At 33.9% G+C, this 15,746-nt stretch overlaps 1 protein-coding gene and 1 long non-coding RNA gene across 3 annotated transcripts; both read right to left on the bottom strand.

The window, feature by feature from the left end:
* Window positions 1–6,667: 6,667 nt before the first annotated feature.
* LOC128290250 (uncharacterized) lies at window positions 6,668–8,848 on the bottom strand. Its single transcript, XR_008279925.1, has 2 exons — window positions 8,221–8,848; window positions 6,668–6,828 (listed from the first exon to the last, which is right to left on the bottom strand). It is a non-coding gene; the product is annotated as an uncharacterized LOC128290250 (long non-coding RNA).
* Window positions 8,849–9,969: 1,121 nt separating this feature from the next.
* Window positions 9,970–12,783, bottom strand: LOC108461913 (indole-3-acetic acid-amido synthetase GH3.17-like). 2 transcript variants are annotated; one of them, XM_017761895.2, is made up of 5 exons: window positions 12,623–12,783; window positions 12,075–12,448; window positions 11,862–11,963; window positions 10,869–11,725; window positions 9,970–10,772 (listed from the first exon to the last, which is right to left on the bottom strand). In XM_017761895.2, exons 1-5 carry the CDS (start codon window positions 12,650–12,652, stop codon window positions 10,201–10,203), a joined length of 1,935 nt encoding a protein of 644 aa, XP_017617384.1. In that variant the 5' UTR covers window positions 12,653–12,783; the 3' UTR covers window positions 9,970–10,200. The 2 variants fall into 2 exon arrangements, with proteins under 2 accessions (XP_017617384.1, XP_017617385.1); XM_017761896.2 differs by having other exon boundaries at window positions 12,565–12,778.
* Between the last annotated feature and the right edge of the window lie 2,963 nt (window positions 12,784–15,746).

Here is a 15,746-nt window from a genome sequence, read left to right as displayed (position 1 = left end):
ATGAACTATACTTATAAACCTATGAACTTTCAAAATATTAACTTAATTTCATTAAAACCTTGTTCTAAAGTTTCTAAAACATCAAAATTAAAAGAAAAGGACTTAATTGACTTATCTACTTAAGTTCCAAGCTTTAAAATCTCTATTTCTCCCTTTTCTTTTCTTTTTTTTTTCTTTCTTCCTTTCTCCCCTGTTTTTCGTTTCTATTCTGTTTCTTTCCGTCTTTTTGTTTCTTTCTTTTCTTTATATCTTATATATATATATATATATATATATATATATATATATATATAGTTAATAATAATAATAATAATACATTATAATAATAATTATAATAGATATCTATTTACTAATTAGATATAAATATTACAAATGTATGTATTTTTATTAATACACTTGTACTAAATCATCACCCTACATTTTCAAAATCTTAATTTATTTTATAATTTAATATTTTAGTATAAAAATCTATTAACTTAAATAAAAAGTAATTAAATAAATATATTACAATTGTATAAATATATGCATTACATATGTATCATTTAATCACCATACACTTGTCTATTTCCAATTTATTTCATTATAATATAATATATAATATAATTAATATAATTTAATATTAACCAACATAAAATTTAAGATTTTATGCACATTGCCGCCTCTTTCCTTGAACTAGGCTTAATTGCCTATTTAGTCCATTTTATATTCTTTTAATCTATAATTAAACTTTCACACTTTATTCAATTTAATTCTTATACCTAATTAACATTTATTCACCTATCCACAATCTAATTAACCTCACAATCAACTTCGTAAATATTCTAATAAATATTTATGAATCTATTTTTCAGAAACGGAGATCCAAAAATATATTTTTCCGATAACCGTAAAATTTGGGTTTACAGATGAGCTACGCGAGCTCAATGTGAGTTCGAAACATGAACAGATGGTAAAAGATGGAGTGACACAATAAATACTTCAGACAAGCATATATATAAAAGTATCACTTACGAAAGTCTCAATTGGTAAGTCAAATACAATATCAAACCATAGAGATGACGATCCAATCATATGCAATAATCAGAATATATTATATGACATTAACTATATTGTCAATAACCAAAAGTTCACACAAACAGACAAAATGTTCTGACAAACAAACGTATATTTAGGTGCGAACGAATGCACAAGTCAAAATCTCACCCCACCAACCAAACACCACTTTGTCTATCCAGCACACCACATAAGGGCTATGGCAGGCCCGTCCACCATGCACACCACATAGAACCATAATATGTTCATCCACCCCAACACACCACAACCTAGAACTATGCCACTTGAGTAACTGTATACAGCTGAGCTAATATACGTATAGGATAGTGTGGTAAACTACTATACAAAAGCATCGTAATTAAAACTGCTAAGTCTATCTCCCTTCTCTTCATAACTAGATCCCAAAATTTTATGCTATGCAACAATGCACACATTACACAGACAACATATAGAAACGAACATTAACATTTCTGGTTGAATAGATTCAGATTTGATTACACTTGTATTCTAATATTTAGTTAGGACAACAATAATAAACTCAAACTTATTCATCACATTAACGAGCAATAAAATTAAAGACCATAAACGCATATATATACATGAACCAACTGAAATCGAGTCTCAAATACACTTACCAAAGCTTGAACGAGGGTTAAATTACACAGAAACATAAAACAGATAGTTTATGACTCAAAAAAATTCTATAAAATAGGACCACATGACCGTGTGGCCCAGCCGTGTGGAAGTGACCAAGTCGTGTGGGGGTTTACATGCCCATGTGAAGGCCATATATACCCGTGTGAAGGCCACATACGCCCGTGTGGAGGGGACACATGCCCGTGTGAGTAGCTCGTGTAACTTACTGTCCAAAAATGCCAAAAATAAAGAGCTGAGAAAACACGACTGGGTGGAGATCTCATACGCTCGTGTGGTACCAAAATTTACCCAAAAACCTTAATTCCCAATTTTGCATGGCCATGTGAGCCATCCATGTGGGGCACATGCCCGTGTTGCCACTTGTGTGGTCACGTAACCACACTGAAACAGCCTGAAATTCGTGTTTTTGACACCAAAATGATCCCCATCCTTTGGAAATCCAGAAATGTACTGAAATATGCAGAATATCATGCAATCCATCAATAACTCAACACTTAAAATCAATAGTTTCGGAAACACGCCTTAAATTGGAATTACAAACAACAAAGATTAACTGCTTCGCCTCCACAAGACTATTCTAACTCATGCATATTCGATAACATGAAACACACGAGCAATCTCCTTTGACGAAACGATAGATAACAAGTGCGTAAAATAGAAGAAGCAAGACAAAATTGGAATTGGAAAGAACATGGGGAAGAAAAAGAAAAAGGAAAAAATGAAGAACGTAAACTTATTTTCTATTTTAAAATTAACCTCCCTTTTATAAAAAATAAAATAAAAACAAATAAATATAAAAAACACTCACAGGGATTCGAACACAAGACCTAGAAATACACTAACACATAACTAACCACCAGACCAGTAGGCCCATTCTGACATTAAAACGCGAAATTGAACTCAAATGTTCAACCCACTCACTGACCCTAACCACAAACCTCAAAACTTCTAATCCTAGATTTTGAGATGTTACAGAATTGATGCTTTAAATCTCTGACTTGAGCGAGAAAGAAGCGTTCTATTAGTTAGAAGATGGCTTAGAGCCGTGGGTAAAAATGAGTTGTATAGGCAAGAAATCACCGAACTTACTGTAGCCATGACCAAAGCAGAGTCCTTTTTTGAGCTTGATCCAATGAAAGGCAAGTTCGAGTCGTCTAAGCACAATGGAAAGGGCAATGGTGAGAGAAACCATGAGAAAGATAAAGAGGGACATAGTGATGATGGCAACAGTATTGATATCACCAATGGCAATAGGAAACACGAGATGTGAAATGCGGATCCAACAACCCAAGGGACAAAGGGAAGAGAATAAAATGCTTTCTTTGTTAAGGACCACACATGGCGCAAATATGTCCAAAGAAATTGATGATTTCGGCTATCAAGAAGAAAGATGAGCTGGAGGAAGCAAAGCCTAGTGAGAAAAGACGTCAATGATTAATTCGATGGTACTCACTTTTACAAAGAGAAATGGCAGGGAAGGGATGATGCTTGTGGACATCAATATTGCAGGTCAGAAGTGGAGTTTTCTTGTTGATACGAGAGCATCAGACTTATTCATATCGAAAAAAGCTGCGAAAAGCTTGGTCTTTCGATTAGAAAATCGAACAAGAAGATCAAGACCATAAATTCTGAGGAGGCCCCAACTATGAGAGTAGCTCGAAACGTGGAGCTACAAATCGATGAATGGAAAGGCAATGAAAAGTTTGAGGTAATCCAATTAAATGATTACGATTTTGTACTTGGCTTAAACTTCCTTAGCAAGATCCAAGCGGTTTTGTTTCTATGGGCATATCAAATTCATATTGTTATTGGTCCGTTATCATGAATTATTGTGCCAGAGCATTGAGATATGAAGGTTGGGATCAAGATGTTGTCATCAATCCAACTAGTCAAATATGTTTCATATAGGAGAAACATTGACTCGATAGAACAAAATACTACGAAAGCTCCTTCGAAAAAGTTAGTGGAGCATGAGATCGATATGAGGCTTGTAGAGTCGACTGTGGAGCCGCCACTTAGAGAAATATGGGTTGTGTATCGGACTTTGAGGGGAAAGAAGCGATACAAAAACAGTTGAAACCAGTAAATACCGCGAGTAAGGTATATTGCGAACATTTTGATAGTGTTTTGAATTCTGACTTGTTGGCTTAGCAAGGTCGTAGGGGTCTTTTCAAAATTCTTAAGCAAGGAGGCCGAGTGACTATGGGCGATACGAAGCCAAGATGTGAAAATCAATGGGATTCCAATGGGAACAAGTCAAAATTGGGGCAAGTTAAAGCGAAGACTTCTTGCCAACGAAATATACTAGCAAGTGCAATGGCTCAAGTTAAGAGGCGACGGAAGCCAAGGCAAAGGTTCCGAAAGAAGGGGAGACCCGATCGCAAGACTAGTCAGGGAGGAGCTAAGGTAACGAGAGAGTTCAAAGGCGAATCAAGTCAGTGTCATTCCGAAGGCGCAATAAAGATGTTACGGGAATGGGTGGGGGAGAATGTCACAGGCCAAAGTGCAAAGCCCGTGACCATGGTACAAGATGTGCCCTATGGAGGTCTGTTGATTATATGGGGATCATTTAGCCAACGAGAATCGGCCTGATTCCAAGAACTGTTGGAGAAGCCTATCAGATTGAAGCCTGGGTGGCCTAATGATGAAGATATGGCAACATAGGACATCTTGGTAAAGATAGGAACTAATCTTAGAAGATTTATACAAATCATATTTTTTAAAGATTAGATTAGATTTGATATTTTGTAATCTTTTAAATCCCTAAAATTAAGGGATAGACTAATCTCGTCCGTCTGTTTAATTTGGTCTTGATTGTCGATTTTGAGGGAGCTCAACTATAAATAGAGAGCCTCCCCCTCACTTGTAATCCATCCATTGTAACTTGAATTCTTAAGAGTAATAGAATCCTTTAAGCATTTACTCAAACACATTTCGTGCGTTCATTCTGTGGCTTTCTGTTGTTCTTTTTTAGCTTCTTTTGGCACAATTGCTTCCTCTATATAAATTGGTATCTTGGAGAAATTCTAAATGAATCCTCATTTTTGGAAGTAAAGTCTGACCTAGGCGAGTTTGGAACGAACAGATTGCCTAAGGTCCCACAAATTATGAGACGAAAGATCTAGCCCCATGACATTTGAGCCATCATGAAAATCTGAAAGTACAAAACACTTAAACAATAACTAGTTAAGGGTAAACAAGCCTGGTTGTTATGCACTCAAGAAGAAAATCAACTCTATGGGGCAAGAAAAATAAAATGAGATTACCTCATTTGTTAATTTTAAAGTGAAAATCAAACATAATATTTTGAATGAAATCAAAAGATTACTCTCTAGCAAAGTTTTCTACAGTTTTAAGAAGTCAAAGAATAAGCTTAACTCCAACAGGATTTGAATTGCTCGAAACAGCTTGAATTTTTTATTCAGGTGTTGCTGATGTACTAAAATCATAAAAATTAACTATAGCCTATTTATATGATAAATAAAAGATTTGGAACTTTTGGCACAAAATTCAATCCACAAAATATTTTTTGATTTTTCTCTTTTTCAATTTTTATTTATGTTTTTTTCTTTTTTCGTGGGAAATGTTTTTTTTCAATGTACCAATGTTCCATGAAATAGTATACAAAATTTCTGATAGTTTCAAATTCGTTAACCCACTGAAAAAGATGGTTTTCCAAAAAAATTTCAGGGTAAAAATATTTTTAAAGGTTGTTTGATGAATCAATGAAAACAATTGATAACACTAATATTTTAGAGTTAATTTATTTCTTATTTGAGCGAGGATTTTAGGATTTTTACTTATTTTTATAAATTAATTTTGTTAAATTTTAAGAATTTATGTTTTAAGTTAATTATATATTTATAGTGTTAAATCAAACTAATTTTGATGTGTTCTTATCTAATGTAGGTCCGACAAAGTATGAGAAAGAACAACTTGACAAAGCAGATTTCAGTTCAAACGGAAAATGTCTCCGCCCAACGAAAGCAAACAAACAACTTTTTGCTCTAATGGAACGACAAGATTTTCCACTGGAACGACGCATATACCTGGTAATTTTTTTAAAAGTTACAATTTTTAGGGGTTATAAAAGGGGGAAAAAGAAACCAAAAAGGGGGGGAGAGAAGAGAAAAAAGAAGAGCCGCCCAAGCTTTCAGACATCAAGAATCAAAGGATTCTAACAGGATGACGAAGTTTTTCCATCGTTTTTCTTTCTTGTTTCCTTTTATTATGTTTAACGATTGTTTTAATTTTAATATGTTTCTTAAATTCTCCATGAATTAAATCTTTTTTTTTAGGGTTACAATGGATTTAATACTTAGTTAATTGATCGTTATCTATTTTTATATATTTTTATTGTTAATAAAATTTAAATTATTTATTCATTCTCATTCATCTTTGATAATAGTCTAGCCAACTATTAGTTTGACAAGCCTAAAGAAATCAAAAGAGGACTTTGAAGTATAGAATGAATAGCTCTTGGTCTTAATAAAATGGGACAATCTGTGATTTGTAGTTAGGATAGGAATATACCTGATTACCTTTGGTAGCCATAATGGGGGTATTTCTTAATCAATTTTATCTATATTATTGGCATAAGAATATAGCTCAATAGTTGAATTAAATTAGTTTTTTACTTGCTCGAAAGAGAATTAAGGGAATTTTAGTTATCTTGGTTAATAATTAACTCTATTAGGATAATTTGGGTGGAGATGGATCAATTAGTTAATGCATTAGATGAAATTGAAATACTAGGGTTTTGCTATTGATTGTTTATTTGATTTAATTTCCATTGCTTTTTTTTATTTACTCTTAAATTAGTTAGAAAATTTTATTATCGATTAATTTGGATTGGTTCTAAAGTACTATTTGGTGATTGACGTTTCAACTAGTAATAGCTTTTTGTAGGATCAATATTTTATACTACTTGAAACGATACGTATACTTGCGTGTGCAATTTTCGATCAACAATAATTTGTTTAGCATAAGGAAACCACTAAAAGAGCCCAAATCTGATACCAAATGATAAGAGAAATGGAGCAAGATTGAATTCAAGTTGTTTGGACAATGAAAAAGCCGAATCGAAGAAGAAAAACTCTATCTTGGAGAATAAACAACCTGAAACGCAAAAAATAAACTCATAGGAGTTATATGAAATCGGCAATAATAAAACAACTAAAACAAGAAATTTAAGAACAAAGATTAAACATCCAAAACAATAAAGAAAGAAAGAAAGAAAAAGGAAATTAATTAAAATATGAATGATGAATCGAATAAACTGATGGATATAGATAGAAGGGTAAATGTTTTATTGAACCCTTCGAGGAAGATTTCCCGACAAGCTCAACCAATGGGTCTAACCAACCCGCTAAAGTCGAACTCTAGTAAATTGGAAGGTGAAGTGACTCATAGAAAATTTACTTCTAAGAAGAATGAAAGAGAAATCTCACAAAAGAGTTAAATTTTTATTAATAAATGAATGATGTTTAATGAATAATGAAGAGATATATAGGCTAATTAATTACATCCAAATGAAACTCTTAAGAATAATGATACTCTAATTAATCTAAACAAAAAGTAGTTTTAGTGGAACTAAACTTTCTTGTTAACTAAAAACATAAAACTCTAAACAACTTTAAATATTTAAAATTATCCTAAAATTTAGAATAAATAAATAATAAAATATAAAATCTAATAAATACAATATTGATGTCATATATAATTAAAACTAAGCCTTAAAATCAAATTCAAGATGATTTAAACTCGAATTAAAACTCGAAACTCGTAATTTTCATAATAATCTAGCCAAAAAATTATACTAGTATAGTCTTCACTAAACATTCATAACTTGAGCTCTCGAACTCTAAATCGAGTGATTCAAAGTACATTTTGAGGTTAAGAGATAGATCTTCGATCGATATGTAGACATATTGACCTAGAAAGGCTTAGATCCCTTTCAAAAATACACCGCAAGTCAATTGATTATAGCATGGGTTAGGCATGTGACCTTGATTGGACTCAAGTGTAAAGCCTAAACATGTTAACATTTTCCACGTGAACTTCTCATCAGGAATTAAGCTCTTAAGCCCATGAACAAACTTAGACCCTTCTAATTGATCCTCGCTCCTTGGTGTTTGGATGGTTTTTGGAATACATATTAAAAAATCATAGTTATTTGAACGAAATCAAATTTTATTTTTATTTAATTTATAAATAATTTTAATTTTTATGAGGTAAAATAAATTTCTATATAAAAATTATTTTTAAAAATACTATATAAAAGTTATTGTTTTTTATTTACCCAAAAATAACTTTTTAAAAATATTTATGAAAAAGGACTCATCAAATAGTGTTCAAAAGTTATGAAATAAATCTTATTTTGTTAAAATAAATCCAAAACTCAAAATCTAAAATTAGTATGAAAAAATTAAAAATTATATTAAATCGAATCAAATAATTATGGATGATTTAAAAATTTTAAAAAATTCAATGGAACCAAATCCAACTCACCAGAAACTCACATGGTTTTGATTCCAAAAGTAATAGTTGGGCCAAAGCCTAATGTCACCATCCACAGTACAGCTGATTGCTTCTCAAGGTCATGTTATCATCTTCTGATGAGTAGGTATTATATGGAAATGATGGCCTTCCAAGGTTGCAAGCATGTTTAGAGCATGAAAGAAAATGGGAAAGTAACAAATCTGAAATCATGTCCCTCTACCGGTTTGGGTTGATTGGGGAGAGCGTCATGCACATGCAGGATGGTAGGTGTTGGCAATGTTCATTCACCGAACTGAGATTGGGAAAAAAGCATGAATGACCCACATTCCAGTCCTTTCACTTTCACCCCCGCATGGGGCTAAGGACATCGCCTTATCCCCCAATTACACAATGGAAAGGTCCCAATCTCACTCTATTTTGATTTTGCATGCAGGCCCATTTTGAAAAAAGACGCTCAACCCTCCAGGTTTAGGGTCAAAGACAGCTACAGAGCTTGTCTTTTTCCCCAAAATGTCTCCAACATGTGTCCAGCACACGTGTGCTCGGTCTTTTTTATCGCTTTAGTAGCTGCCAATTGTAGCCACATTCAAAATATTTCGGGCTCAAGAAAGACCGCATCCCGATTGATTGCGCTTTAGACATTGATTATACCACACCTTCTTTTTAGCTTTTGTATTTAAACTTGTAAATGTCCAAATAGCTAGCGAGGATCACTATATTTATCCATAACTTGGGTATTTATTTGAACTCTTTTTGTTTTCACTAAATATGGCTTTGTATTTTGAATATTTGATTGCCAAGATGAAAATGTAGTTGGAGTTCTCTCCATGTGATGAGATGCAACATAATTAAAAAAGGGAGGGTGGGGAGAGTATGCAAAATGCAACCCCATCTGATGGGGTGGAGGTGCTGGTGGTTAAGGCCACATGTTTCCCCATAAATGCACGAAAACCCCAGGGGCCTGGCCTGCGCATTCAGACTCCTCCCTTTTGCTTGTACAGTTTTTTATGTCTCCTTGTGTTGTTTTCATTGTCCCCTACCGCCTTGTCCATGGTTCATGGATCCCCGCCTAACTTCCCCCCTTATAGTCGTGGCTGCATGTTAGCCTTTGCCTGCTTTCCTACAAAATGGTTACATCTTAATTTAAAAGATGATAATATCAATATGTCGACGCCATTTCTGACTCATCTCCCCGCTGTAAATTTTCTGGCACCATCGACATATTGTCCCATATTTTTTGAGTGTCAGCCACGCAATCTTGTTCACTAACAAAACCATCTTTGATGTCATATATGTAGATTTATGGTCAGGAAAGTCGGTTTCCATATGAAATAAGAAATATTATGCACCCTTTTCGATTACCGGAAATAGAGACAAAAACGGAAAATCAACTGTCATCTACACATTTAATTATTGCACCTTGGATTCATTTTCCTAATGCTTCCAACTCCCATATTTTGGCCTTCTATCTGATCTTCGTTCGTGCACATTATATCTCTTAGTATGACTTTTCTTGTAAACTACTCTCCAGACAACGATAGATTTTGACAGCGATTGCAAAATGACAGTTCAGAAAGGCACAGCTGCACTTCAGCCATTTACTTTAAATGGCTGATAAATGGGATTATTCCCCCTCCACATGATGAGTTTGAGGTGCCTGGTGAATCAATAATGTTTACCATTAATTAATCCCAACCTTTGTCATCATTTTCTTCAAATGTGCATGTGAACATGAAAGCATTTATTATGATTCCATGGTTATTAGAAGAAGAATTATCTTTTGATTATGGACTAGACAGAGAGTCGTACAAAAGGAGATAGAGTTGTCTCATAGTCTAAATGTCTAATTATAATACAGAAGAAACAGACACTGAAGGGGGGAAAAAAAAAAAACCAAAAGACAAAAGAACGTCTACAATACAATTTCTTTTACAGATTCCAGGAGGGAAAATGCAATATTCTGCTCCATTTTCTTATTCCGTTTCCACCCTAAACAAGCTCCCAAAAAGGTGCCTTTTGGCTGAAAAACCTTGCTACCACCCTAGAATCTAATATGTTAATGGCCTCCCCAGATTTGATGCATCTTGGTGTCTTGTATTGGTTAACAGAAGATCCTTGAGACACACAGAAATCCATGAGTGCATCAAATGTTCCATGTTGCACCACTCTTATCTCCAATGGTCCAATTGAATTGTCCTTTCTCCGACATCTTCTATAAACAGAATCAAGAGATTCTTCCACCGTGGAGCAACACTGCTCCATTATCTTAGGATCAAGTACTGGAAGATGATTATTCCCTTTGCTTGTGAGCTCCCAGAATAGCACATAATGGCCTGGTATGGAGGAAGTGTCGGCATAGCTAGTGTACTCGATCAAGAGGATACCAAGCGACTCAACAATGACCTTTGCCTTTGTCACTGCCTTTAACAGGTCTTCCTCACTGGTTTTGTCTGTGTCTATGCTTAAAACGACATTCCTCCGATGCACGAATCGAAATTGAGGAGCTTTATTGTGGAATCCAGTTACCATTAGAATGTCTCCAACTCTATATCTATACAGGCCTGGAAAAAATTATATTGATATATGTTCAGTTCAATTTCCATTTTGAATTGGAAAACTTTTCAGTTTTATTTTCATATAACAAGGCAAGAACTAACCTGTAAAAGTTGTGACAACGAGTTCATAATACTGGCCAAGCTTAACATCCACGAGCTCAACAGTTTCAACATCTTCCTTTTCGGTCTCTTTTTCCATGCAATTTTCTTTGCAAACACCATTGCATTGGACATATTGAGCTCCATCTTCGTTTTTTTCCTTCACAGGTAAGAACTCGAAGTAAGCCATATTCGGGATAAGGGTGTAAGAGACATCCCAGGGCTTGCTCAGTGGTTTGAAATTGATCCCAAAGTAACATTCTGAAGAAGCATACATTGTGGAAACTAAAGGTAGCCCACCACTGTAGTATTCAAGAGTAGATACATATTGTGCCATGGAACCTGTAACAATAACTTCAATGTATTTTGTTCTAGGCCAGAGTTTCTTAATTATCCCTTCCCAGGATTTACTACTGCATTCATGTTCGATCAAGTCGGCTAACTCCGGTTTGGGTTTGTTTAGAACTAGTGATACTACTTTTCTGCAACCGGGGTCAGTGATCCAATCACTGACATGACCCGTTCTAATGTTGGAGCAGAGCTCTTTCCAATTATCTTCCAAGAACTTGATGGCCCGTAGGAAAGCAGAAGCAAAAACTGCACCAACTCTTAAAACCTCTTGTCGTTGTACTAAACCGCAAAGTAGTTGACAGTACATGCTCTGCTTGCTGTCAGAGCACAAGATGGTCTCATCAGGACTAGTGAAAACATTGAAGCGGTTGAAGGGTCGATTCTGGAAATTATTACTCTTATAGTAGCTTGTTAAGACAGGCCTCGCCATTAGACCGGAGGGAGTTTTAGTCTCCGGCTTAACAAACAAAAGATACATTGCTTTTCCTTCGTCCAAGCCGTCTACATACCTGCAATTTAACAAGTCGGGATCTTTTGTGACAAATGAAACCAAAGAACAGAATTGGAAGGAGCTAAGCTTCTTTTTAACAGGAAAAATATGTAAGAGAAAAAAGAACAGAAATGGAGGTAAGATAAGCTTCTTACTTGTTCATCACTGGCACAAGCAGATTATAAAAGAATGTCTTTCTGTGCAAGTCTTCAGCAGTTGAAGGCATCATCTTTGGCTGCCCACCAGAAGTACCGGAGCTTCATCAAGAAAAAGATAAATGGTATTCACCAGGAGTAAGCATCAAAATATATGATCATATAGATTCGTCACTAAAAAACAGATAAAAAAGCAACGACATGTATGTATACCTTGTGAGCAACTCAATGATTGGTTCAGCAGAAATGATGTTTGACGAATCCCCATTGGCAATTCGCTCAATATAAGGTTTGATATCTTCATAATTCACCACTGGAACTGTCTTTTTGAAAACTTGCTTGTCAAACTGTCCATCCAGGAAGCCCTTAAGATAATCCGTACGCGCATTTCGTGTTATTATCTCCTCTAATACCCGCTGCTGTATTTGTTCAACATTTTCCGTAAGGTCCTCCAGTATCTTCATGCCAGCTTCATTATCGTTCGGATCATAATTCGGCAACATCCCTGGCAGCTGGCAAGGATTACCTCTTGTCATTTGATTAACGTCTTTGGGTTTTCTAGAGCATGTGCTGAACTGCTGTTTGACCTATGAAAAGCAATAAAAAGGAAAAGAAAGCTTAGAGTCATTGAAGAGATTAAGAAAAGAGATGACAAAGCCAATAGAGCCATTGTCTCTTTTCTTTGAACTGAATTAAAAGCAACCTTATCAGCTTAAGCGAAGACAATGAGAATACTCAGAAAACACAGGCATGGAGCATACCGCTGTGCAACTTATGGGGCATGCTCTCATATTTAAAAGCCTAGGCCCTTCTAGTCTCTCTCTCTCTCAGCTGGAATATGTTTCTAGGGAACTGCTGATGAGAGCAGGAGGGGGGAGGGGAAATGATTAAATAACATATTCTTGGAGGCTTTTTTGGAAATGACGTATAATAAAAAATCTCTCCAAAAATAAGAAGAAAAAAAAAGAAGGGAAATGTGAGGGAAGTAGAGACTGTGGTGGTCCTACACACGTGGTGTTGTCTACTTAGCTGTGAGATTAGCTGCGGCTATTGCTGGTCAATACTACCTATAACTATAATCTACAAGTCCCTACTTTTCCCATCACTAAGTTATGGAAACCATTAAACAATTTCTTGTGAGATTTCAAAACCCAATCACAAGGGTTTTTTTTTTAGTATTAGTTTAGTGTACATATGTTAATGCAGAAGGCCTGGTCAGCACATCCATTAAGATGAGGCAGATGGAATGGGAAGAAAATAAGATAAATGATTAAGAAAAGAAATCTTAAGTTTCCATGAAAGAATAGGACAAAGTTGCAATCATGAATATCTCCTCTTTACAGATCCCCTAATACTGCCATTGCCAAGAGATCCTAAGGTAGACACTATTTTGATAGGGTGGGGGGGCATCCACACATTATTCTATGATAGATAATAGTGGTATGCAAGTTGTTAGAATTGATTTTAGGTGGCATTACACATGGGGATATGCACCAAATAAGAGAAAAGGGTAGATTTACACTCCCCTCAAATGTATGTATTTAGCTGACGCCCCCCTGGTTGATTCCAGGCTGCCAATGCACTGTTTGCAGCTTTTTATTTCTCCATAGGGTTTTAAGACAAATATTACGAGGAGTGGGAGTAGGCTGAAACAAAACCAAGTTTGTTTCTTTCCATAGAAAGTAATGATGATGAGAGTTGTGGAATATAATTGGATATGGTTTCAAAGTCATCACCACACAAATTCAATATTTGGGTTAAGCGAGGCTGGCTTGTGTTTTCTTGCATGACATGTTCAGTTGTTCACCACATATATCCATCTTATCAATGGCTCCTAGAAACCAATTCTGTTAGAGATGATTCAATCCCTTCATGGAAAAGAGAAAAAAAGAAATAAATAAATGAAGTATATAGAATTATAGATATGGGTTGTCATATAAGTGAATCATGTGTCTTGTCAGGGACCCTACCTGGAATCATCAAAATTATGATTGGAAACCGAGCAGTGGAACCAATATTTTTATGGGGATCTAAACCAGGAACTCTCTCCCACTGGATTGTAAATTTTAGGTCAAAAAAGTGTTTCCTTGCATCTGACACACCCGGTAATTGAAGGATCCAAGACACCCCCAGTACTCCTATTCTACACTATCTGTTGCTTCTTAACTACTACGTGTTACATATGAAGCAAAACTCCATGAGATTGTATCTTTAATTTGTCTAAACATGAGTGAAGCTTTGCATTATATGAATTAACATCAGTGGCTGAAGCGCAACCATTGAGGCTTGGTTCTGAATCAATCAAGAATCAAACATGCATCGAATCAGACAGCTTGAGTTTAATTAATGCCCTTGATGACAAATGTGAGGTGAGGTTCCATGGCAAGTGGATGTAATTGTCTACTATATTCATCATCTTCTTTCTTCTTGCCTCCAATGTAATGTTATAATCATATTTTTAGTGAAGGCAGCAGATTGGATAGCAAAACAATCTTTGAACCTTACGTGTTCAGACAATTGAATTGTGTCTGTTCCTTCTTTGTTATAATCATCTTTATTGAGAAAAAAAACAACAAACAGGTCCTAACTGTAATGCATCTTACAGGGCAAGCCAAAAAAAGTAGTGTGTTAATATTTAATTTAGTTAAATTTTCCTATTAGTTTTTGTACTATGCATAATTTATGAATTCAGTCTATGTACCTTAATTTGGACTTTTTCAATCTTTGTACTTTAAAAATTTTAACTCTCACTAAATGGTAGTTATTAAATTCCTTAAACTAAGTTTTATTATTTTCAAAATATGATGCATCAAGCATATTATTGTATTTTTAATGCCACATCAAGTTTAAAGGCGAAGTCAAAAAATGATTAAAGGGTAAAAGAATCCACAATGTAAAATATTTACAAAAGATTTACAAATATATTCATTTAAATTTAATTATAAAACACATTTAGAATTATTCGAAATGTTTATTGGCTGGTAATTTGTGCTTTGTACAAGTAAAATATTTTACTATCAAACTTTGCTTTATCCATCCCTAAAGAATTTGAGTATGAAACTATTAAATTTAAAAGTTAAATTTATTTATTAATTGCTCATAATGAAATAAAATTTTAAATTTTCAAGTGTTTTAAATTTCTCATTATGAAATAATTAAAATAGGCATAGAATTATTTCATATTGCAAAATAAAACATAAGGCTACATACATTAAAAAGGTGAAATGCAAAATTTGTATCATATAAATCATTCAATTGATTGAAAATGCAATAGAGTTATTAAGTTAATAAAATTAATGTGATTTGTTACTAAGTTTATCATAAAAAATTATAAATTCGATAAAAAAATTCAATTTAAAAAGGTTAAAAGCTAAATAGAGGAAAAGTTAAAATTAAAATTTGAGATGTCAAACATAAATTACAATATTTTAATTATTAATGATAAGGATTAAAATAAAATTCTTCAAAATTTATGAGGTTAAATTGTAATTTGACAGTCTCCTCTAGATTCATCCCTAGTCAAGTTGTTATTTCCTAGTATTACTTAAAAATAATAATAAATTTAACAATTGTTGTTTGTATTAAGACTAAAATTATAAAATTAAAAAATATAACAAAACAATGATTTAGTTGGAGAACATAAACTAAATTCACAACTTTACACATAATATAGGACTAATAACAAAATTTAATCAAACAAATTCAATTGCTACTATTTGGTCAGGAGTGAATTTTAAAAATTTAAAAAGTATAAAGATTAAAATTAACCAATTCAAGATTAGATAGATTAAAACTGGCCAATTCAAAAATTATAAAGGCTAAAATTAATCAAATTAAAGTATAGGTATTAAATCCACAATAAAAATTATTTAATACACCAATAAA

This window comes from Gossypium arboreum, chromosome 3 (genome assembly GCF_025698485.1).
Source record: "Gossypium arboreum isolate Shixiya-1 chromosome 3, ASM2569848v2, whole genome shotgun sequence".
NCBI classification, from domain to species: Eukaryota; Viridiplantae; Streptophyta; class Magnoliopsida; order Malvales; family Malvaceae; genus Gossypium; species Gossypium arboreum.
Note: the sequence above shows the minus strand (reverse complement) of the source record. Positions and strands in the feature narration are given on the sequence as shown.

Coding starts and splice junctions, on each gene's coding strand:
- LOC108461913 (XM_017761895.2), bottom strand. CDS start 12,652: ATGAGAGCATGCCCCATAAGTTGCACAGCG. Junction 12,449..12,622: donor GCCCCATAAGTTGCACAGCG/GTATGCTCCATG, acceptor TGCTTTTCATAG/GTCAAACAGCAGTTCAGCAC. Junction 11,726..11,861: donor CTTGTGCCAGTGATGAACAA/GTAAGAAGCTTA, acceptor GTTAAATTGCAG/GTATGTAGACGGCTTGGACG.